Source organism: Myxine glutinosa, chromosome 4, assembly GCF_964187855.1.
Source record: "Myxine glutinosa chromosome 4, kmMyxGlut1.1, whole genome shotgun sequence".
In the NCBI taxonomy this organism is placed as follows: Eukaryota; Metazoa; Chordata; class Myxini; order Myxiniformes; family Myxinidae; genus Myxine; species Myxine glutinosa.
The window spans coordinates 157,504,693-157,529,142 of record NC_136264.1 but is presented as its reverse complement, the minus strand read 5'-3'; the positions used below and the strand labels follow the sequence as shown (position 1 = coordinate 157,529,142).

The following is a 24,450-nucleotide window of genomic DNA, read 5'->3' as shown; positions in this document are numbered from 1 at the left end:
GTAAAGTATGTTTGTTTGTTTGTTTGTTTGTCCTCTTATAACTCGAGAACTACTCATCGCAGAGCAAAACCAAAGGCATATTCGGAATCAGTACGTCTCAGAGCAACTACAGCACACCTTAAATTTTAAAAAACTTCGCGTTTTAAAATTATGACGTCATCAGCGTATTTCGGAACGTTAATTTTTTAACTTCATATTCGTAATCAGTACGTCCCAGAGAAACTTCGTAACGTTAATTTTTCAACTTCATCCGATTGATATGGGACCAAGGGCATGTGACAGAGAGTGAAACATTTATTTGACGACAATGACTTCCGACTTCCGGGTTCGGAATGCGGGACCAATGCCATTTGACAGGGAATAAAAAATAAATGCGACATTCAATTGACGACAATGACTTCCGACTTGACTCCCCCCTCTGTCCCCTCCCCCCTCCCCCTCCCCTCCCCCTCCCCCTCCACCCTACCCCCGCCCCTTCTCCCCTCCCCTCCCCCCTCCCCTTCCCCTCCCTCCTCCCCTCTCCCCATCCCCCTCCCCTTCTCCCCTCCCCCTCCCCCCTCCCCTCCCCCCGCCCCCATCCCCCTCCCCCTCCCCTCTCCCCCTCCCCTTCCCCTCCCCTCCCCCTCCCCCTCCCATCCCTCCCCCTCCCCATCCCCCCCTCTTCTCCCCTCTCACCCTCCCCCTCTTCTCCCCTCTCCCCCTCCCCCTCTTCTCCCCTCTCCCCCTCCCCCTCCCCCTCTTCTCCCCTCTCCCCCTCCCCCTCTTCTCCCCTCTCCCCCTCCCCCTCCCCTCTCCCCCTCCCCTTCCCCTCCCCTCCCCCTCCCACCCCTCCCCCTCCCATCCCTCCCCCTCCCCATCCCCCCCTCTTCTCCCCTCTCACCCTCCCCCTCTTCTCCCCTCTCCCCCTCCCCCTCCCCTCTCCCCCTCCCCCTCCCCTCTCCCCCTCCCCCTCCCCTCTCCCCCTCCCCCTCCCCTTCCCCTCCCCTCCCCCTCCCACCCCTCCCCCTCCCATCCCTCCCCCTCCCCATCCCCCCCTCTTCTCCCCTCTCCCCCTCCCCCTCCCCCTCTTCTCCCCTCTCCCCCTCCCCCTCCCCCTCCCCCTCCCCCTCCCCCTCTTCTCCCCTCTCCCCCTCCCCCTCCCCCTCCCCCTCCCCCTCCCCCTCTTCTCCCCTCTCCCCCTCCCCCTCTTCTCCCCTCTCCCCCTCCCCCTCCCCCTCTTCTCACCTCCCCCCCTCTTCTCCCCTCCCCCCCGTTCTCCTCCCCTCCCCTCCCCCCTCCCCTCTCCTCCCCCGCCCGGCAATGCCGGGTACTTCTGCTAGTATGTATATATTCCAAGTACGACAGGGGTGAAAATGAAGCATTCTAGCAGAAGGAAAATATTTAGTTGCCCATTGGTCCATGGTAAATTATTATCCCCCGCCACTCCACGAAGATTGGTGATGGGGGACATTAAAATGAGCTCCATCCAACCGACCAACCGACCATCTGTCCATGAACTTTTGTATACGCGATATTCCAAAAAACCGTGGAACATTTAGCTTTCATATTACAGTTATATATTCCTCATGACATTATCTCAACCTGATTAGATCACGACCGCGATTGGCTGAATAATGTTGCCATGGCAACCATCTTGGTAACTTAGCTTGTGTGCGAGCTCAACTGGTGTCTCTACGAATAATGCCACGGTTAGCGGGTCCGATTGTGGGACTTCCCATCCCAAGAAGCAGAGTGATTATGAGGATAGATGGGAAAGAAAATTACAGGCAGCATGGAAGGACAAATTCCAGTGGCTGGAATACGTCACCGAGAATGATCAAATGTTCGGTGACTTACGTGGGAGCTTATCCAGCACTAGTGGATGATTTGGGACATTCTTCACTGGGTCAACGAACTTCGGGAGAAGCGATATGTGAAAAAGTACAATGTCTCAACATATCACTGAGTGCGCTAATGTGAAGGCACTTTACTTGTGTTCAGTGAACTTTTAGCAGAGTGAAGATGTTTTTTTTGTTTTGTTTTTGTATACAAGATCGAGGCTCGTGTAAGAGCTAAAAAGTTCAATCTAAATACTATTGTTCTTTAAGAAATGCACATTTTCTGTCTCACTCTATTAAACTAGAAAGGCACTCGGAGCTCCGCCAGGGTGAACAGTTTGTTTTGTATCCACTAATAGGCCGGATCTGGATTCTGACCTGAACCAAAATCCAATCGGCTTGTTCTTCTCACCTAACCGACTCATCCACCTAGTTTTGTCATAATCCGTCCACAGCTTTTTGAATCCGACCCCCCCCCCGTCCGAATCCGTCCGAAATCCGCCCCCCCCGTCCGAATCCATCCGAAATCCGTCCCCCCCATCCCCTCCCCTTCCCATGCCTCCTGCCCCCAAGCCCTCTCCCTCCCACACTTCTCCCTGCTCTCAAATGTTGTGGTTGTGTGCTTCCCCTTCTCTCCCCATCTTGTCTTCCGCTCCCTCTTTTTATATATTTTGTTTGTCTGGTTGATTTGTTTGTGAAATAAATGCTAGCTCTTTCACGAGCCTCGATTCAGTATACAAAAATAATAATAATAATATTAAATAAATAAAAATCTCTCAATGGTGAAGAATCACTTAAAAAAAGAAAAATCTCTCGTATCCGAATCTTCACCAAAATCGAATCAATTCTCTCTTGACACACATGCAACCTGTCCACCAAGTTTCATCCGAATCTATCCATAACTTTTTTGAGATGTTGTGCGATATATCGATTTTGGCCCTATCTCTAAATGGTGACAAATCACTTAAAATACGATAGTATCCAGATCTGCATTTTCACCAAAATCGAATCAATTCGTCCTTGTCAAATATCCAACTTGTCAACCAAATTTCGTTCGAACCCGTCCGTGACTTTTTGAGACATCCTGCTCACAGACAGACAGAGGTGAAAGCGTAAATGTGGTGCAGGTGTCGGTAATTAACGTTAAACAGGACACCCTGGTACAAAAGAATATTTTCTTTCTACGTAGAGAATTTAGAATGTGTACAATAAGTTTGAAGTTTATCTTTTGCATAGTCTGCCCTTATGTTTCATTCTCTCTTTCATTCCCACACAAATCTTTCAGTCGATCACATGTGCAGTGTTCACCCATTTTCTGAGATGCCCTTATATATAATAACCACAGTTGATATTGCCACCTGGGTGGCAGAGAGCCTGGCACATATAATACCAGGTTCTCAAACTCCTCCCTCCCCTTCCCTTCCTGTCTGCCATTAAAATCCCCCAGGCAGCCTCGAGTTCGATGTATGTGTCTCCCCTCCTATTTTCTCGTCTTTATGCATCTGACTCATCCGTTCTTCCCGCCCTTTCTTTGCTTCTCTACAATGCTCTTTGTTCACATCTGTAAGCATTTTCCCAGCGATCGGAGCAGCCAGTGTGAGTGCCAGCCAGCAGTGGGAGTGCAGAAGGAGTTGATGGGGAGGGGGATGCGGGATAGTTCTCTGCACCCTGTTGTCTGACCATGGACTGAGGGAAGAAAGGGGCTGTGGATCCATTGAGAATGACTTGAATTACAAGCAAAACAATTCGTGGGTAGCACCGGCAGCTGTGGAATAGATTGTGGGTCCTTTATGAAACCAAACGGTCATCGAACGGTCACACAAGTGTTTAAGCTTGAGCAACCAAGCCCTTGTCAAATAAAATTTCTATGTTAATGTAGTCATTGTTTTGACAATATTTATTATTGTGCTTCTTTTCACCACCTTTATTGGTTGTCCTACACTATTGTGACTATTTCATGTGATTTGTAATTATGTTTGTTTGACGTTCAGAATGCCACAGGCAGAATTACCAGGCCATAATTTTCACAATAAAACAACTATGAACAGATTATATATATTAGAGAGCTGCTGGTCTGTCTGTGTGTCACCATTTTTCTCAGAGATGACTGAACAGATCTTCGTCAAACTTTCAGAGGTTCATCAGTGAGTGCCTGGGGGCATTTTAGGCAAAAAATTCTGATATTAAAAAAGTTCATTTTTTTTGGATATAAAAAAATCGCTCCATAGTGCCGAAGCCTTTTTAAAAATTAATGACAGTTATATACAAGTACACATTCGCATAAATAAATACAAAACAATCACCAGACATTTGAACACAGATAAATCAAAATTCCGGAAGGGTATGAAGTTGGTAGTAAGGCTTCTTCTTCTTCCTGTTCGGCATCACACTTAACTCAGAAACGTGACGAACAGCACTTTCACCAGCAGATATTCAACGAAAAGGTGATGAACCCTCTTCCACTCCCTCCACTCCCTTCCTCACCCCTCCCTCTCATATATATATATATATATATATATATATATATATATATATATATATATATATATATATACATACATATACATATACATATATATATATATATATATATATATATATATACATACATATACATATATATATATATATATATATATACATACATATACATATATATATATATATATATATATATATATATATATATATATATATATAATTTTTTTTTAAATATATGTATACATATATATATATATATATATATACATGAACATGATTAGAAATAACCAAACGATATTTGTGGGAAAATTACATGCGCCGAGCAGGAATCGAACGCAGGTAAACCAGAGGACCTCGGTTCGATTCCTGGTCTGGGCACGTAATTTTCCCATTTATGTCGTTTGCAGATGTATTTTTTAATTTATATAATTTTCAAGCATCATGTTTCTACACACGGAGTTGCTGAAAGAAGCCAGTAGTAGGTTTAGCTACGGTATCTGCGGTCAACAGTGCCGCTGTAATCATTCAAACAGGAAACAAACTTAAAAGTCCTGCTTTACTTTTGATGTCTTGCAGTGTCAAGCACAATGGAGTAAAATGCAGTGATTATGAGGCAAAATATTCATTGTTGCAAACATTTCAAAAGAAACTACTCGCAACGAGGTGTCCCCTCGAGGCCTGGGAATGAAATTGCATTTTACTGATGTGGTGATGAAAGCAATGACCGTCTGTTGAGGTTTTGGTGTGAGTTGGGTGTTTTGTCTTTCATTTCTCCACATCAACGCTTCCTTACCCCTGATCTCTTTGCCTTTCTCTTCCCATATCCCTCTGAGCGGCTTGCGTCTGGGGGAGTACACAGGAGGATGGGGTTTCTTCAGAAACCGAAAAACCTTTCCCACCCTCCTTTATCCGCCCGACATTCTGGACTTTGTCTGTCTATCTTCTGTCCCTTTTTTTTCTTCCCTTCCCTTTTAAACCTGAACTCTTGCTCTTGCATGTCCTGCACACTCGGTTGAGACACATCTGTTCTTCGACCACAGCTTCCTGTGCTATTTGCTCCTTTCTTCTTCTTCATCTTCTTCTTTGCTCCCCAGATTCTTCTTTCTCAAGTCTGAGACTGTAATGCGAGCTTGCACCATTATCCTCGAGCGTTATTGGCTTTGTTTATTTTTTAGGAAAGATCTCTCCTCCTTGTAATGAGGGAAACATTTGTTTTATGACATTTTGCAAAACAAATTTCACTTTACATTTTCAAGCTGAATTTGGTTTCCCATTCCTCTTGCACATTCACTTGTAGTTAACTTCATGATTATGATAATGAGAACAATGATCATATTTATCATTTATGATAATGAGAATGCGCCTCGGCAATGCCGCGCTGGAGGATGTTATTTATTTATTTGGCATGGGGCGGTGTACTTTGAATGTATCTGTACTTGTTTCATTTTTAATTGTTTTGCAAAAATTTCTCAATTTTTTTTTTCCACCTCCACAAGTGTAGATCAGTGACAAAAAATCTCAATTTAATCCATTTTAAATTCAGGCTGCAATACAGCAAAATGTGAGAAAGTCAAGGGGTGTGAATACTTTCTGAAGGCACTGTAACTCCTTGCTTGGGAAAATATGCATGATTTGTCACCATCATGAAGCCCTGATGTCATCCCGAGTGGTTTCATGGTGTATCCATTCGATGGGAAGAGACATTAGAGGCTCTCAGCTCCTTGGCTGTTATTATCTACAAAAGCATTGCCACCTGCACTGCAACAAATGAATTTTTTTAATGCAAACAAAAAGTTTTTCCATTTAAGAGTTTTTGAACCAAACATGTGACTTTATTCCAATGCCATCGGCAAACTCACTCGCCACCTGGAAGAAACGAGCGACATTGCCTGGAAGTGACATAGCAAAGGATTGTTATCTTTGCTGAGGTCACTGTTGCAGGACACCTTTATACAGGTGTCGACACTCAAGGAAGCACAAAACAACAGAGGGCAATGGGTCAACAGACAGAAAGTGGGGTAAGAAAATTCCTTCTTAGTTACTGGGGGAAAAAACTTTTTGATCCTTTCTCATCCAGAAAAATATCAAGAAAAACATCACATGGAATTTTGCAAATGCAAACGCACGTTCAAATGTCCAGCCCATATCGAAGTTTATGGTTGGGACAGGTGGTCTGAGAAAAGTCTAGAATAAAAAAAAAACAATTCTTCAAATTAAATAATCTAATACATGTTTGCCAACTCAACTTGCGTTACGCATACTAATATACAAGATGTATAGGCTTGATGCAACTATCACATCAAGAGTAAAATGCACAAAACTTTACTCACCATACACATGGAAATTAACAACATTACATTATTTTATCATTTGCACATTCATATCATAACCTGAAGTAAAGTATACAGTAAAATGGTGCATTAAGAAAATCGTTTATTTTTTACGTAGTCTCCCCCTCTGACTTCCATTTGTCAGATATCCCAAAGGACAGTGACTCCTGTTTCTTATTTACCTTAACAATCACCTGTTCCACGTCACCGATGAGCCCATTGAGTGCTGTTTGATATTTTCCTCCATTGACAGACAGGATGCAGCTGCAGCTGCTTATCTGTCTCTCTGTCTCTCTCTCTCTCTCTCTCTCTCTCTCTCTCTCTCTCTCTCTCTCTCTCTCTCTCTCTCTCTCTCTCCCCCCTTCATAAATGTGGATGCAATCATTACAAGACCTGCACTGATTTCACTGCCAAAACCTAATTCCATAGGCAGTGACGCATAGATCGTATAACATCATTAATCCTCACGAGGTCTCTCTTTCATGCAAAACCTCAAATGTTATCTATTGTTTGCTAACACGTAAAAACTGTGCACTTCACTAAATTTGGGAGATATGCAGCAACATAAGCCACTGCTGAAAGCCCATAGATCGGGAACTAGATATCCAGATTTCAGGTCATGGTGTCCTTTGTTGAACATTCATCTTCATACAGGTAACGTCGGTTGAAATGAAAGAATAGAGGATTCATATTTAAGTGTATTGAAAACTTGAATATAAGACTTACTTTTCATCATGCACCGAGGAATTCAACAAGAAATTGGATACAACCATGACGGAATTTCTCCTGTAACTGGAACAAGAGATGAAATAATAAAATAATGGTTAATTCTAAAACAAACAAAGCTTTGCAAACCACTTAAATGCATGTAGAATGAAAATAAACACCTTAAATAAAATCATAGTAACTTGTTTGGGGGGAGACATTTATTCAATAGCAGAATCGTACTAAAATATGCAATTTTGTGTCTGTCTGTCTGTCTGTCTGTCTGTCCGTGATACATTCGGTCATTACTCATCCAATCTCAAACAAACTTAACAGGAGGACTAAGAATCACACGATGGACGTTGTATCGACTACATTTGTACCCCTCCCCAAATGGATTATCCGTCTTGGGTGAAATCTGTGTTGAGGTGTATATCCGTGTTAAGATAGTTATTCATGGCATTTTGCCAAATTCTAATAACAAAAGTAATAACAAAACTAATTATAATAGTATATTGATGTTATTACAAAACAATATTAATACTAATAATATCCTCACTCCCCAAGGGGTTTTTCCTCCTTGGACAAACGCCGTGTTAACGTGTATGAATAGCTTATCGCGGATCGCGGCATATCGTGGGGGCAAACCTACTAGAAGTGAAGAATATTATAAATCACAAACGTATGATTACCTTTTGACAGCAACAGTTTTTGTAATTTGACAGTAACAAGTAATTAAATTAATTGAAGTAGTAAGTAAGTAGTAATTTAAGTAACAGTAGTAAGTTTTGTAATTTAAAGTAACAGTTTTTTAACAGTTGCTCCTGCTGTTTAACACTAAAGTTAAAGGGAGGAAACCTGGGTTATATTCAGTTACCAAGCAGCTAGCTAGCGCTTGCCAAGCCAGCCGTTCCTTATCAACGGTTTTGAATGGACCGCTTGCTCAATTGCTTAAGCCAATTTCCGAGCACTCGACAAGAAACTTGGTAACTAAAAACAACTTCATCAATGTGGGTGCCGTCCCTACGATGGACGTTAAACTGGCGTCCCGTCTGCCGGAATTAGTTGGTGGACGAAAAAGATCCCAAGCTGTCCTTCACGAAGACAAGGCGAGCTCTTGTCAGCACCCTGAACAAATTCCAAATTCCTGCTCTAACTACTGCTGGGAACTAAATGGAAAACCACCCAGTATAACCCCAGGCCAGAGACTGCTTCGGCAGAACCAATGTTCTGTAACAGAGTATGGTACATCAGATTATAATCGATGGTGTTTCCAAGGCAAGGCACGTTTGAGTAGGCCGAAACAAAATGGCGGTTTAAGAACCCAGCGAGGTGCAGTGTGCTGACCAAGAGGGCGGGCCGTGACGTGTTTACTCCACATGTTTACTCCACTCCACTCCACACTCACTCTGCACGGTTCCCTGGCCCTCGCTCTGCATGGCTCCCTGACCCTCACTTTGCACGGTTCCGTGGCCCTCACTCTGCACGGTTCCCTGGTCCTCGCTCTGCACGGCTCCCTGGCACTCACTCTGCATGGTTCCCTGGCCCTCACTCTGCACGGTTCCCTGGCCCTCACTTTGCACGGTTCCCTGGCCCTCACTCTGCACGGTTCCCTGGCCCTCACTCTGCACTGTTTCCTGGCACTCGGCCTGCACGGTTCCCTGGCACTCGCTCTGCACAGTTTCCTGGCACTCGCTCTGCACAGTTCCCAACAATTTTCACCTGCTCATGTTGGGGACTGCCATTTGCCGGCCTGGTGTTCGTTGGTGGGGTCTAGACAAAAGGCATCACGAGGAGAAGCATCGGGCAACCTTGTAACCATTTTGCAACAGGTTCCCAACGTTCGTTTTCCCCCTTCCCCTTCCCCTTGAATGTGTGCAGGGCTCATGTGGTGTTTATTTGTTGTAATCGTAATAAAGCATAGGATAAGCTAAGTTCCTGCTTCTCATCCTTTTTTCTTTACTATTGGAAAATTGCATTGTAAATATTTGTAAATAAATCAAATCGTAAAACGTTTCCTTTTTCTCTGTCCGTGAATGTCTTTTATTTCATTGGTCAGCCATTGCTCTCACCCAGAGTAACAAAATTAACATTAGCCCGGCGGGTACCAATGGTTGCTCGGCCGTATAAATTTCCATCTAGGAACAAAAGAAAGTGGTACACCGCCGGAGGGTATGTACGGTATGTTCCCTGATTGAAACTATCACGTGGTACAGGTAAGGGGTGTTAGACGATGGACCCTGCTATCACGCGACGGACCAATTGATGTTCATAGTTGGTGGTTCGCAACCTGCCGAAGTACAAAGTTATTTGTGCGCGGCAGCCTCAGGTCCAGTAAGTCCGGGAGGGAACGGAGGCCAACCCCCTCGTAGTAGACCCCGAACCCCAGGCCATAACAATACCTTCAACAGCAAGGATGAGGGTGTTGAGTGGACAGAGGAGGTGAAATGTGTTTTTTGTGTCACAGGTTGTGACAATAGTGCGGTCATTCTTGTTAAAACATCAGTCACATTATCGGAGAATTGACAAATAACAACAATTATTACTATTTAAGCAGTCTACAGGTCAAGTCAGTCTTTTGGGACTGCCACTGGTTTGTAACCTACTTTGCAACCTACTGGTTTGTAACCCAGTGCTACCTGCCGCATGGTCGGGTTGGCGGCAACTAAACCAATACCCCTCATAGGGTTTGCTAGTGGGGAGGGTGACTGTGACACCCTGCCAGGACCAAAAACAACACCTGACAAAGGGTGGATGAGCTCCTGTAGGGAGCCAACGGCCATCCAGTAAGGAGATCGTTTCTCCTAAAAGACACCCATCCCATTTGGACCAGTTCAAGTCATACCAAAGACTTGAAAAATGGTACGTGCTGCTTTCTTGCTTGAAAAGGATAGAGCATGGACAATCCCCATTGGTTGGCATCCATGGGGAGGAGGAAATTCCTCCTGAGGAAATTCCTTCAGGGGAAATGCCCCGCTGAACATGATGAGAACGGCAGTGCCATTGTTATGATGCCGCTGGTACCCAGAGTATCCCAGGAAGTGATGTCACTTCACCTATGCTCAGTGGCTGTGTCAAGTGTTTATCTCGTTGGTTGTTATTGTCATATGTGGATTTTAGGAGGTGGGAGGAAGTTCTCTCAGAACTCAAAATGTCCACCTCCTTTTTCAGTAAAGGATCATTATTCATGAACCAGATTGTGAAACTTCATTCTCGTAGCTTCGTTCCAAGGTCTCTTTTTATAATCCCCACTGAACCTCTGACAGCCTCCACTTGCATCCCGTTTGTCGTGATATTCCCCAGAATTCCCCGGAATATGGAATACTCAGTAAGGGTTTTCTTGATCATCCCTGTTGCTCTGACTATGACTGGTGCTGTCACTATGACTACGACTGGTATGACTATGGTATTGTATGACTATGACCGGTATGACTCCTTAGTGGTGTGTGTGTGTGTGTGTGTGTGTGTGTGTGTGTGTGTGTGTGTGTGTGTGTGTGTGTGTGTGTGTGTATCAGCTCCATTACGAACCTTAGACCATGTATTAAAAGAAAACTAGAACAATGCGACTGTGTCGCCAATATGCCTCTGCATAGTCCCACAACGGGTAGATGTCATCACTCTGCATATGTATGGGTAGGGGATCACTTTTGTGAAGTTTCGTTTTGATCTGATAAGGTTCGTTTTTCTATCCAAAATGGCTGCCAAACCACGTGATCTATGACATCATCATTTTCAAACTGTATGCAACAGTGCTGTTAGATGATATTTGTAAGATTTCACATCAATAGGGTGAGCGGTTTCAGAGATATAATTATTTAATATTTTCCTTCAATCCAATATGGCTGCCAAACCATGTGACCTATGATGTCATAAATTTAATATTTCAATACAAATGGGTCATAGATCTTGCACATGCAATTTCAGATTTTTAGGATAAGGAATTTGATTAAAACATTTTTGGCTGTTGTACCACTTCACCTATGTTGTCATCATTATCATGCTTTTGTTCGCCACTGGGAGTATTGGGGAATTTTTCCATTCAGCAGTTTCCGAGAAATATATTTTTAATTATTTGCTTTTAATCCAAGATGGCTGCCATACTACGTGACGTCTGACGTCACAATTATAAAAACATTCTGCATGGGTGTCACTCCTACCCTGAAAGTTTTGTCTCAATCGGACATATGGTTGCTGAGAAAAACGAGGTTTAGCCCGTTCGGACGGACGGACGGATGGACGGATAACCCGAAAACATAATGCCTCTGGCGACTTTGTCGGCGGAGCCATAAAAACCTTATGCAACACCCTATTTAACATGTTGAAGTACAGTCGAACCCCGACATTTGCAGGGGATACTTTCCTGGAAAATGCTGCGAAAGTCGAATCCGCGAATGTGGGGGTATTGTTTCAATGGAAAAAGGGGGATGGGTTCCCAGCAGTTCCTCATTCGCGAAAAATCCCACAAATGTTGAGGAAAAACCATGAATATGCCCGTGAAAAATGGAATACGCCTGCATAAAACCGCGAATAAGTCATATAAATAAATTCCTGAATTTACCGCCATTTTACTGCCATTGAGGCAGTGTCTATTACGCCACCCTATCTATTACATTCCATTAGTTCTTCGTGTCTGTTGTTTGTGCCCTTTATAAGGTCCGTAAAAACAGTAAGTTTCTGTTTGGAATGATTTTCAATTTTGTTTGACTGTCAGACAAGCAGACGGAATAAAAAAAAATTACATCAATCCTCTGTACATGTTCGATCAGGACAAATTCAGAGACAATGTACTGTTAAATGGCGGATTTGTTTTACAATTTGTGTTCCAATTTGTGTTCAAAATATAGCTTTCAGTTTAAATAAGTTGTTCCTTGATCATAAACTGATGTCTACAGACACATACGGACATGAGACAATTGCTTAACCCCACTCTTCGCTTTGCGGGATGTGGTAAGTACATGTATAACTCATGAATTAGGTTTCACTAGTTCACCAGAAATTGTGAATTGCGTTGGCTGCGTGTTCAGTGAATCGGTGCTCATCGAAGTCCTGAGTCCAGTGTAACATTCCTTTGGATTTAAGCTGTGACTACTTGGATAACGAAATAACTTTGAACCAATGAAATCCGTGTGAAAATGAAAGACTGTACTTGATTTTAATTTTACACAATGATCTAAGGCTCGCGGAGATTGTACATATATCACATCCAGGACAAAGTATGTAAGTAGATGTCAGTGTACTTTTACGTCAATTGCGAGGAATGCAAGGAATATAATGGATTACAATGGACAAACATGTGCATAGTACAAATTAGTACATACTAGGCCTACATATGGGATTTGAACCTGGGTTCCCTACATCATGTGAAGGCATTTCAGATGGGAATGTTAACAGGCCAACCAGAAGTTTAGATTATATTGGTTAGATATAACTTTTCAGGAAATTAATCAAACAAAGCAAATAACAAGGTGTTAACAGGCTTTAGATGAGAGATGACAATCAGGGACAGGGTAAGTCACATATTTTTCCCCCTCTCTCCATTCCCTCCATTTTCCTCCCCTCCTCTCCACTCCCCTCCCCTCCTCTCCACTCCCCTCCCCTCCTCTCCACTCCCCTCCTCTCCACTCCCCTCCCCTCCTCTCCACTCCCCTCCTCTCCTCTCCACTCCCCTCCCCTCCTCTCCACTCCCCTCCCCTCCTCTCCACTCCCCTCCCCTCCTCTCCTCTCCACTCCCCTCCCCTCCTCTCCCCTCCCCTCCTCTCCACTCCCCTCCCCTCCTCTCCACTCCCCTCCCTCCCCCTGGTTTGGAGAGAATGCGTTTTGCTTTGTCCTCTGAAGTCCTGTCTTTTGATCTATTTAAGAGAAATATTTTTCTCTGCTAATGTTTCTCTTCAATTCATTGCTTATAAAGTTTCTAAATAAGATTTGTTTCTTGGAGCTCTTTGTACTGTACAGAACACATCTCAAAAAGCTCCAGAAGGAAATGCTGCCAACATTTTATTTCCTCTCCCCATCCCACCTCCTTTTCCCTTTCTTTTGCCACAAGATCCTCACGGTTTACTAGGCTAATGTCTACACTCTACAGTGCCATTGATTTGCCTGTTTCAAGTCTGGGAAGGGGTACAAATAGTCCACCTCGTTTTTCTTCATACTGTGGATTCGCTTGGTATCTTTCATCAACCTTGATTGATTTTTGTTAAACCATCTTAGTTGATCGAGTTATGGGCAAGGGGGGGGGGGGGGGGGACTCTTCAAGGGGGCCACTCTGCCATGAAGCCCAGATCGGTGGAGTGTTGCAGTGATGGTTGTCCTTCTGGAAGTTTCTCCCATCTCCACACAGGATCTCTGGAGCTCAGCCAGAGTGACCATCGGGTTCTTGGGCACCTCTCTTACCAAGGCCCTTCTCCTCCGATTGCTCAGTTTTGCCGGGCGGCCAGCTCTAGGAAGAGTCCAGGTTGTTCCAACCTTCTTCCATTTAAGAATTATGGAGGCCACTGTGCTCTTGGGAACCTTCAATGCAGCAGAATTTTTTTTTGTCGGCTTCCCCAGATCTGTGCCTCCACACAATCCTGTCTCTGAGCTCTGCAGGAGGTTCCTTCGACCTCTTGGCTTGGTTTTTGGTCTGATATGCATTGTCAGCTGTGAGACCTTATATAGACAGGTGTGTGCCTTTCCAAATCATGTCCAATTAATTGAATTTAACACAGGTGGACTCCAATCAAGGTGGAGAAACATCGCAAAGAGTATCAAGAAAAATGGGAGGCACCTGAGCTAAATTTCAAGTGTCATAGCAAAGGGTATGAATACTAACGTCAATGTGATATTTCATTTGTTTCTTTTTAATAAATTTGCAAAACTTTCTAAAATCCTGTTTTCTCTTTGTCATTATGGGGTATTGAGTGTAGATTGATGAGGGAAAAAATGAATTTAAACGATTTCAGCATAAGGCTGCAACATAACAAAATGTGAAAAAAGTGATGGGGTCTGAATACTTTCTGAATGCACTGTGTGTATATATACGTATATATATGTTTCCTTACAATATACTTCAAAGGAAGATTGAGTCATTAGTCCAATCAAAAGCTGTGTCACGATTGCCAACCTAGTGTTGTTTGTCCATGCTCTATCCTTTTAAATGTTGAACTTCAAGCAAGAGAGCAACAAACACCATTTTATGTCTTTGGTATGACTCTGCTGGGGTTCAGACCACCAACCTCCCAGACTCAATCAGAGCGAATGCTCTAACCATTACGCCATGGATTTTTAATTGTACACCGCACCTTTCCTATGCCATCTCCAGGCGATGCATAACGTCATTGCCGGGCACCGAAGGGGGCTCGGCAGTTACGCACACTGAAAGGGAGTACTCAGTTTTCACTCTCGTTCTTTTCTTGCTTTCTTGTTTGTTTTCTTTCTTTCTTGTTTGCTTGTCTGGGCGATAGCTCAGCCATCCTTTGAGCTAAGAAGCTGAAATTTCGGCACAATAGTGAGCAAGTCCTATTTCAAAAACGGTGTTTTTTGTTTTATGATTAATCAATTAATCCCGCGATGAAGCTATCTCTGAGGGCCTTTCACTCACTCACCGCAGGCAGGTTGGTGGTCTTTCCGTCTTCTACAGACTCCTCTCCGGCCTTGCTCCCCCAGCTCTCTCTGTGCTTTGTCCCCCAAATATTCCTACAGGTCGCACAAGATCTGCCAGCAACCCTCTGATGGTTAAACTGCCGAAATCTCGGCTCTCTGCTCACCTTCACTCTTTCATTCCTCTTTTCTCCCGCCTCTGGAACAAACTCCTACACTCCCTTCGATCCCACTCCTCCCTCCAAGTCTTTAAAACAGCTGTTCACCACCATCTCTTATCTTCCCCCATCCAAAACCTTGATCTTTTCTACCCCCACTAATTCACCCCAGATCCACCTTGTTTGAAATTCCAACTTCTTTCCTGGAAGTCCTGGCAGTGTCCATATGTTTTATACCTCTCCCACCCCCCCTTCCCATGCCTCCCCCCAAAGCCCTCTCCCTCCCACAGATCTCTCGATGTCTCCATGTCTCTCGGTCCCTGCTCTGAAATGTTGTGTTTGTGTCCTTCCCCCTCTCTCCCCATCTTGTCTACCGCTCCCGATGTTATATGTTTTATGTGTCGGTTTGTCTTTCTGTGTGATTAATGTTCGCTCTTTCACGAGCCTCGATGTTGTATACAACAAAAAAAAACAAATTTAATTGAGGAGTTATTTAATTATTAGCGATTAATTAAGTACTTATTTAATTAATTAAATTTCATTTCTCTTCTGACCATTAACTCAGGCACCTTTTGAGTTAGGAAGCTGATATTTGGACATGCCAATGACCAGGTGATTTGGCTGCAAAGGCTATTTTTGATTTATTAATTAATCAATTAATCAATTAATCGATTAATTATTTAATTATTCGATTAATGATTAACAAAAAATTTAAGTTACAGATTCTGATGAAATGGTGGTGGTTTATGTGTTCTATGACCGAATTGATTAATAATTTACTTTTTTATTGACTATTATTTATTTATTTTCATTATTAATCATTTATTTATTTTCTTTCTCATTTGGCCAATATCTCAGGCACCTTTTGAGCTAGGAAGATAAAATATTTGGACATGACAGTGACCAAGTGATGTGGCTATCTAGGATATTTTTGATTTATTGATTAATCATTTAATCGATTAATTATTTATTGATTAATCAATTAATTATTTAATTTTTTTAAATGACTTATTTAATAAATTTTTAAAAGATACATCTTCGGATGAAGCACTCGTGGTTTAGTTATGCTATTAGCCAATTGATTAAGAAAATATTTTGTGATAATCTTTTATTGATTTTAATTATACAATTAATCAATCAATTTATTGTACACCTCTCCCTCCCCAATGCAGCCTCTATGAGCTGCATTGCGGTATGGCGCCCGGCAATGCCGCGCTGTAGAATATTTAATTATTTGGCATGGGGGAGGTGTACTTTGAATGTATATGTACTTGTTTGCATTTTTTCCTGCCTTTGCATTCTCTAAGAAATAAAAGAATGATTACTATCTGGCAAATATGTGTGCGGCATTGAAAATCAACCTTATAGTATCCAAGTGGTCACTGATACAAACCCCCACAACCTCTCACCCTTTACAAACCCCCACGCAATAAGTGGAACTCCCACCCAAATGTGAATATGACGACTTCCATTCCTTCTTCCAACACACCCACAGGTGAGGGGTTGGATGGAATGCTGCATGGAGGTTTATCTCGGTTGGGGACTTCCCGCTCATTCGTCGACCCCTCTGCTGTCCCCGCGCTTCAGACTGGATCCCTCTGGTGTCATTGCTCCCATCACTGCCCTGAAAACACAGTAAACAGCTCTTGCCGGTATGTAAGCAAGCAAACATCCAAGATAACTTTCCATTTGCAATCAGTGATAATTTTATCTCAGTGTTTCATATGACCCTGGCTTCCTCGAGTAAGAGAGAACATTTGCTAAGACACTGAATGATTAAATATTTTAAGGATAAGGTGGAAATTTGGTGTACTGTTCTTCACTTGAGGACAAACAAGATGCTCATCATGAGATGGAAGTAACAATATATGAGCATTATTCAATCAACATTATTAAGCAGGAACATGTTTATGTCCACGTGTTTTTAAACATGAGCAGTGTCCATGTGTCTTTTTTACCTCTCCCTCCCCCCCATCCCCCTTCCCGTGCCTCCTCCCCCCAAGCCCTCTCCCTCCCACAGATCTCCCGATGTCCCTGCTCTCCATCTTTTTCTCCCACTGCCTTTATCATATATTTTATGTTTTATGTGTCAGTTTGACTTTTTTGTGATCAATGTTAGCTCTTACACAAGCCTCGACCTTACATACAAAAAAAAAAAAAATGTCCTTCCGTGCATGCAGTACCAATGGACAATGCTTTACAATTGTGGAGGAGGATGAAGCTGGAGGAGTGACCATTACTTCCGGCTGTGTTCAGAAAGAAGGTTCAGATTTCCAATGTCGGGTAAGAACGCCATCCATTTTTTTTTACGGCGTACCCCATAGGGCAATGCCATCTGGAACAGCGTTTGTCTGTCCGTCAGGTGCATGTATGTCCCTCACAAACATCCACCAATCAGAGCTGAGGATCTGGTCACGTGACAGGGGGACAGCAGATCCAAGCCCGGCCACGCGGTTGTTGGACTACCGGTCTTGTTTTAATGTGACATGAAAGTCAAATTGCAAACTGTCACCATCATGTGAATTGTCAAATCGAGTTACCTTGCTTTAATGTAAACAGTTATACACCCTTGTGTCAACCTTTAATGACTTTGACCGGAACGATGAATATAATATAGGTCAAAACTCTAAAACTGTTCTTTTTTTAAACCTTGCACAAGTGATGACCCAACCATATTGCCTATATGGCACATTTGTCATTCGGCGCTAAAACCGATGGGACGGTGTTTGTAAATATTTAATGTTTCATAGCCCATTGCCGAATGCGCAATATTGCAAAAGCTTTTGCTGCCAACACTGGATATAAGTGCTGGGTAATTGTTCTCAAAACTGTACACCTTCTACGTACACAGGGGATTGACTAGCTCGAGGTCTTATATTTATGGAGTGTGTTACTGTCTCAACATTAATTTTGGACACAATTGTTTATTAATGGCATTTGTTTAACAATTTATTTATCCTTTATTTTTGTTTTTCAACTTATTTATCCTTGATCTTGCATTCTCTCGTTCTGTTGATCTTGAGTTTGGCCTTTCTCACTGAGCTACTGGTTACGTCGCTGCCCATTTCCTTCTCATTTGGTTAGGACACACGGATGTCTAGGATCAGACGCGCCATAGTGTGCTGCTCCAATACCAACATGTGTAACTTGGCACTGTCACCTACGTTGCCGCCTCTGCCTCCTGTAAAGCCAGGTTAGTCTCTTTCTCTTTCTCTTTCTCTTTCTCTTTCTCTCTTTTTTTTTCGCTTAATTTAATTAAACGCTTAATTTACTCTTGATGTATTCATAGCCCTTGCATGAGCATTTCCTTTTAAATTGTTTGTGTTTTTTGTTTGTGTCTTCACCTTTGGTTTGTAAAATGTTTTTATACTTGCTGGTTTCTTTTAAATATCCTTTGCTCTTTTTTGGTGTATTCATGATCCTTATACAATGTTTCTTTAAACTGGTTGCTTTGTTTAACACTGCTTTGTGGAATGGTTTTATACTTTTATAATAAAAGGATACAAAAGTCTCTCTCTCTCTCTCTCTCTCTCTCTCTCTCTCTCTCTGTCTCTGTCTCTCTGTCTCTCTCTCTCTCTGTCTCTCTCTCTCTCTGTCTCTCTCTCTGTCTCTCTCTCTCTCTGTCTCTCTCTCTCTCTGTCTCTCTCTCTGTCTCTCTCTGTCTCTCTCTGTCTCTCTCTGTCTCTCTCTCTCTCTCTCTCTGTCTCTCTCCATAAACTGCCTCCTTGTTTTCATTTTCAACATCTTTTGAATCCGTGTTAACGTGTATATCCGTATTAAGATAGATAATTAATCAGGACATTTTTCAAAGGCCACTTCTAATAACAAAAGTAATAACAGCACTCATGATAATATTAATGTTATTACAAAACAATATTAGTACTAATAATATTCCCCCACCACAAGGGGATTTTCCTCTTTGGCCAAACGACATGTCAACGTCTATCTTATCATGGCATTTTGTGAGGCACCCCTACCAGAAGTAATATATATATATATATATATATATATATATATATATATATATATATATATATATATATATATGACGAACAGACATGATTACCTTTTTAAACAGTCGCTCTTACTGTTTAACACTAAACTGAAAGGGAGGAAATCCAACGTTCTTGAGGCATTATATGCACTGTCTGTGTCTGTCTATCTTTCCATCTGTCTGTCCGTCACGCTATCGTAAGCGTCTGTGCAGAAGTTCATCAAATTTGGTAATTATGATCACCACGTGGCAAAAGCTGCGAGAGCAGTATCATTTTTGGCCACATCCACTGAGGCCCTGGCGTGAGGTCAAAAGGTTAAATGCCAAAAAATGCAATTACTGGCACATTTTAAAACTTTTAAGAAATGAAACATTGTATATGCAATTAACATTGGGGGATGCATGAAATATGTAATGATTTTTCTGGATTTTACCCCTGGTTCATGCCTCAGGGTTACAGGGGTACAGCCCTCAGGGGCTTAAGGTTACAGGGGTCAAAAGAGAAGATTTTTTTTTTTACTCTAAGTTTGATATAGGGTCATTCCTGGTGGAACATTTTGCCATCATTCAACTTGGTTTTAGGTGGGAAGCATGAGGATTTGCGATGGTGCGCAATCAACCTCACTCTGGTTGGTTTTAAATAGCTGCTTGCTTTTTTAATGACTGAAACAGAAATAAGGAGGTTTAAAGACCATTACATTGTAGAGTTTATACACTTCACTCATGAATAAGGTTACCGTGAGTGAAAACTAGTCATGACACATGAAAACTAGACACATGTGATTGACTGATAGCTATAATGTGCTTCCTTTTCAGGCTTGGGCTTGGAGAACATGCAAAATGTGGCCATTTTGTTGTGCATTTCATTCTGCATGCTTGCTCTGCTGCTCCTCTTTGCATTTCTTTACTACAGGTAATATTCAACTTCAGTAGTGCCTGGGAATCAAACACTATTTTTCAGAGAAATGATAATACATGCAATACTAATACTTTTGTCAAATAATGCACCATTTATTCCAGAATATTGTTGAAATTACAAAATCTTTTGGTATCCAGAAATGTATTTCTTTGTTTTTCAGTGGAACAAAACAAAAAAGCTGAAAAAATTACTAAATCTGAGCTTATTCCACACAAAAATCCTAAAATGGTCCAGACAATATTATTGGCACCTTTTAGAAGTTGTTAGAAATAATTAGATTTCAAGCAGGTGATTCTCCTTTAATTTGGAATTGGCCTGACCTGTGGTGAGTTGCAGGTACATGCAATATAAAAATCACTCACACAACCAGTTTGAATAGAGAAAAGGATTCATTCTTCTGTTGTGTGTCACTGTGTGCACCGCAATGAGCATGGAGAAAAAGAAAGAAAACCAGAGAATTGTCTGAGTAGGTCAGACACAAGATTGTAGTCAAGCATGGACAATCTCAAGGCTACAAGTCCATCTCCAGAGACCTTGATGTTCCTATGTCTAACGTACGCAATGTTATCAGGAAGTTTAAGGCCCATGGCACTGTAGCCAACCTCTCTGGATGTGGGCACAAGAGAAAACTTCATTGAATATTGCAGCAAAGGGTTGTTTGAATGGTGGAGAAAGCACCTCGATAAACTGCCAAACAGATTCAAGCAAACCTTCAGACACAAGGTACGACAGTTTCAACTCACACCATCCGTCACCAACTCAAAGAAAGGGGGTTCTTTGTAGGGGACCTAGGAGGACCCCACTGCTGAGAGAGAGACATAAGAAAGCCTGACTGGAGTTTGTCAAAACACACCTGAACAAGCCAAAATCCTTCTGGGAGAATGTCTTGTGGACAGATGAGACCAAATTAGAGCTTTTTGGTAAAGCATATCATCTCTATGTTTACAGAAAACAAAATGAAGCCTTCAAGGAAAAGAACACCATGGAGGAGGTTCAGTGATATTTTGGGGTTGTTGTATTGCCTCTGGCACTGGGTGCCTTGAATGTGTGTATGGCATCATGAAATCAGGAGATTACCAAGGCATTTTGGAGAGCAATGTTCAACCCAGTGTCAGAAAGCTGGGTCTCCGTCGAAGGTCATGGGTCTTGCAGCAGGACAATGACCCCAAACACACTTCAAAAAGCACCCAGGAATGGTTCAAGACAAAATGCTGGACTGTTCTGAAGTAGCCAGCAATGAGTCCAGATCTCAATCCCATTGAACACCTGTGGGGAGATCTGAAAACAGCAGTTGGGAGAAGGCACCCTTCAAATCTGGAAGAACTGGAGCAGTTTGCACAAGAAGAGTGGGTCAAACTGCCAGTAGAGAGGTGGAGGAAGCTCATTCATGGCTATAGGAAGCCCTTGACTGCAGTTATTTTGTCCAAAGGCTGTGATACCAAATATTAAGTCTCGGGTGTTAAAAATTTGTCAATGCCATTTCTTTTTATTTTCTGATTTAAAACGATATATTAAGTTCTGAATCAAACACAAAGGTTCTGTGATATGAACAGCGAAATAAAGAATTGTGGAGACCAAATACTTTTGTCAATTTCAACTTATTTTCAGAGAAAATTGTGAGTTATTTGAAAAAAGTGCAAGGGTGCCAATATTTTTGGCCACGACTGTATAATAATGTTTTATGAGCATTTGGTAATTAGTGTCACATCTATTCCCATGCGTATAAACAAATCCACGTTGTGAAGACCCGTGTTGGACAAGGGTTTACTGTATTCCAGTTTGTAGCTCCGCTTGTCCGCCGTCACCAATCCCCAATACCATTAGGAATGATGCTTCAAGTGCTGTTCTGTTAATGTCAAATGCAGTGTCATGAAAATGTCTGTGTACTGAACTTTGGTGAATTCTGTTATGTGACTGATACCAGCCACCCTCATTTTGAAAGGCGTGCATAAATCTAACTACAAATCCATCTTTCTACTTACATGAGAGTCATTCAGTCTCTGCAGGGGCTTGGTGGTAGTACCCTTTTAGAAATAATGAATGGACAATAGCCGTATAGCTAGTATATCATATTGATTGGTTGAAACTGCCAATCTTGTGTTACATTGTGAATGTAGGGTATTATTGGACTACTAGCCGAAACCCGTGGAACATCCACGGAAGGGAGGATGTGGTGTATGGATAGAGTGTACCATTATGGATGGCATAGGGGATTTGCTTGTCCGAGTAAGAGTTAGGAAGAAAGATGAGAATGAAGAGTGCGTATATGAACAACGATCGCCGACACCGGCACAAATGCATGCTCTGGATTGTCCACTTAGTGGACGGCTTGCTTTCGCCTTCGCCTGTCCAATCAGCGGACGGCTTGCTTCGCCTTCGCCCAGCAGACGCCAATACGATGGCATCGTAAGATGGTGTCGTATCGGCAGTTAATCGGACGCTTTTGGGCCCCAACGTCGGCTAATTCAGATTTTTCGAGTATGGCTGTACGTGATAAACAAAGAGTGCGGTTCGTAGATCGTAAATCCATTAGTGCCGTGGGCATCGGGTCACTGGGTGCGGCGTAAAAGGGATAACAAAGTCGAGTCCTTACGCTATTATTATATAGACTCGCCGAAACCCGTGGAACATCCACGGAAGGGAGGATGTGGTGTATGGATAGAGTGTACCATTATGGATGGCATAGGGGATTTGCTTGTCCGAGTAAGAGTTAGGAAGAAAGATGAGAATGAAGAGTGCGTATATGAACAATGTATTTATTGCAATCTACTTAAATGACAACGCTACGATATACTTTTGAAAAATGAATGGATTCGTAATAGGAATCGGCATAGCACCACTCTGGGATTGTCCACTCAGTGGACGGCTTGCTGTGGCCTTCGACTGTCCAATCAGCGGACGGCTTGCTTCGCCTTCACCCAGCAGACGCCAATATGATGGCATCGTGGTAGTACCCTTTTACGTAAGATGGCGTCGTATCCGCAGTTAATCGGATGCTTTTGGGCCCCAACGTCGGCTAATTCAGATTTTTCGAGTATGGCTGTATGTGATAAACAAAGAGCGCGGTTCGTAGATCGTAAATCCATTAGTGCCATGGGCATCGGGTCACTGGGTGCGGCGTAAAAGGGATAACAAATTCGATTTCTTATGCTATTATTATATAGATGTGTCAACAGATGTAACTCATTTTACTTTTTCATGTAACGAAGGTACCGGCGGCAAGCGTCAAGATGCGCATACACAATGGACCCAGAACAACATGAAACTTTTATCCCAGCCAGTGAGACTCTTAAAGACCTCTTCGATCAATGCCAGAGCTCCGGAAGTGGCTCTGGTCTACCATTGCTGGTAAATTTGTTTATTTATCCTTCCCTGCCTGTCTACTTGGATATTGATCAATGTGCACCATTCATCTCCAATCCAATCTAATGTCCATATTCTTTCCAGAGTACTGTGTGCTACTGAAGCAGTCCCTAGGCAGCCAATCTCCTGATAGTTTGCCATTGCCTTTTCCATCAACAATCGGAGCATGAATTTTTGCTAGGGTGCTGACGTACAATGGTCTACTCCTTGTGAAAGACCACCAAAGGAGATGTTAAGGGCTGTGCAAGACCGTGGGATCGTTAACATCCATCAGGCCAGCCCTTAACATCTCTTCTGGCCAAAAAGATGGTAGCTTGAGTCAGATCAAATTCAGTTGAGACTCAACCTCAGGATCATTCAGAGACAAACACATTAATGCTGACCCATTCTGCTAGTCCTTGAGGTAATAACAACAGTAAAAAAAATAATTGTATTTATTAAGTTCCCTCTGCCTATGGATAAAAGGATTATGGATGCATTTAACATTGTGATTGCATAAAATTCAGTATTTCAACCTGGATGGTGATGGCGACATCTAGATGGATGAGAGTGCCAGAAGCAGAAGTTAGGTTGGTGGAAGGGATGTACAATGGAACGAAGGGAAAAGTTTTGGTTGGTCTTGGGAGGTCGGAGGAGTTAAATGTGAACATCAGTTTGAGGCAGGGAAGCACTCTCAGCCCACTGATGTTTATCATGGTGATCGAGCTGGTAAGCAGGAAGGTAAACATGAAATATATTCTGGGGAGGATATTGTATAGGGAAGATCTGGTTGTTGTGGTGGAGAGTGGGCGGGAGATACAGGAAGTACTGGGGGAGTGCAAGGAGGCATTCGGGAAGCATGGGCTGAAGATGAGTATAGAGAAGATTCAGGTGATGTGGGTTGGGCAGCAGAGAAAATAAATGAATATCAGGTTAGAGAGGAAGGAGATCAGACCGAGAAATATATTTCAGTACCTTGGGGGGAGAGAGGGAGGGGGGAGGTAGGAGGGGTGACCGGGGATGGTAGTTTGGAGACAGAGGTGTGGATACGGATTCAGGTTGTATGGATGAGGGTGGAGCGATTGATGGCAGACATAAAAGTATCAAGGATATTGAAAGCGAAAGTTGT

The 24,450-nt window shown here is 42.7% G+C and overlaps 1 protein-coding gene across 2 annotated transcripts in view; it reads left to right on the top strand.

The window, feature by feature from the left end:
- Positions 1 to 24,450, top strand: part of LOC137425445 (bone morphogenetic protein receptor type-1B) — a 113,897-nt gene that overhangs the window by 38,256 nt on the left and 51,191 nt on the right. For both annotated transcript variants that reach the window (XM_068113891.2, XM_068113892.2), the window contains exons 3-7: positions 16,562 to 16,718; positions 17,247 to 17,349; positions 18,151 to 18,259; positions 19,877 to 19,973; positions 23,189 to 23,327. In XM_068113891.2, coding sequence (XP_067969992.2) covers positions 16,562 to 16,718; positions 17,247 to 17,349; positions 18,151 to 18,259; positions 19,877 to 19,973; positions 23,189 to 23,327 — 605 coding nt within the window. The remainder of the gene's footprint in view (positions 1 to 16,561; positions 16,719 to 17,246; positions 17,350 to 18,150; positions 18,260 to 19,876; positions 19,974 to 23,188; positions 23,328 to 24,450) is intronic.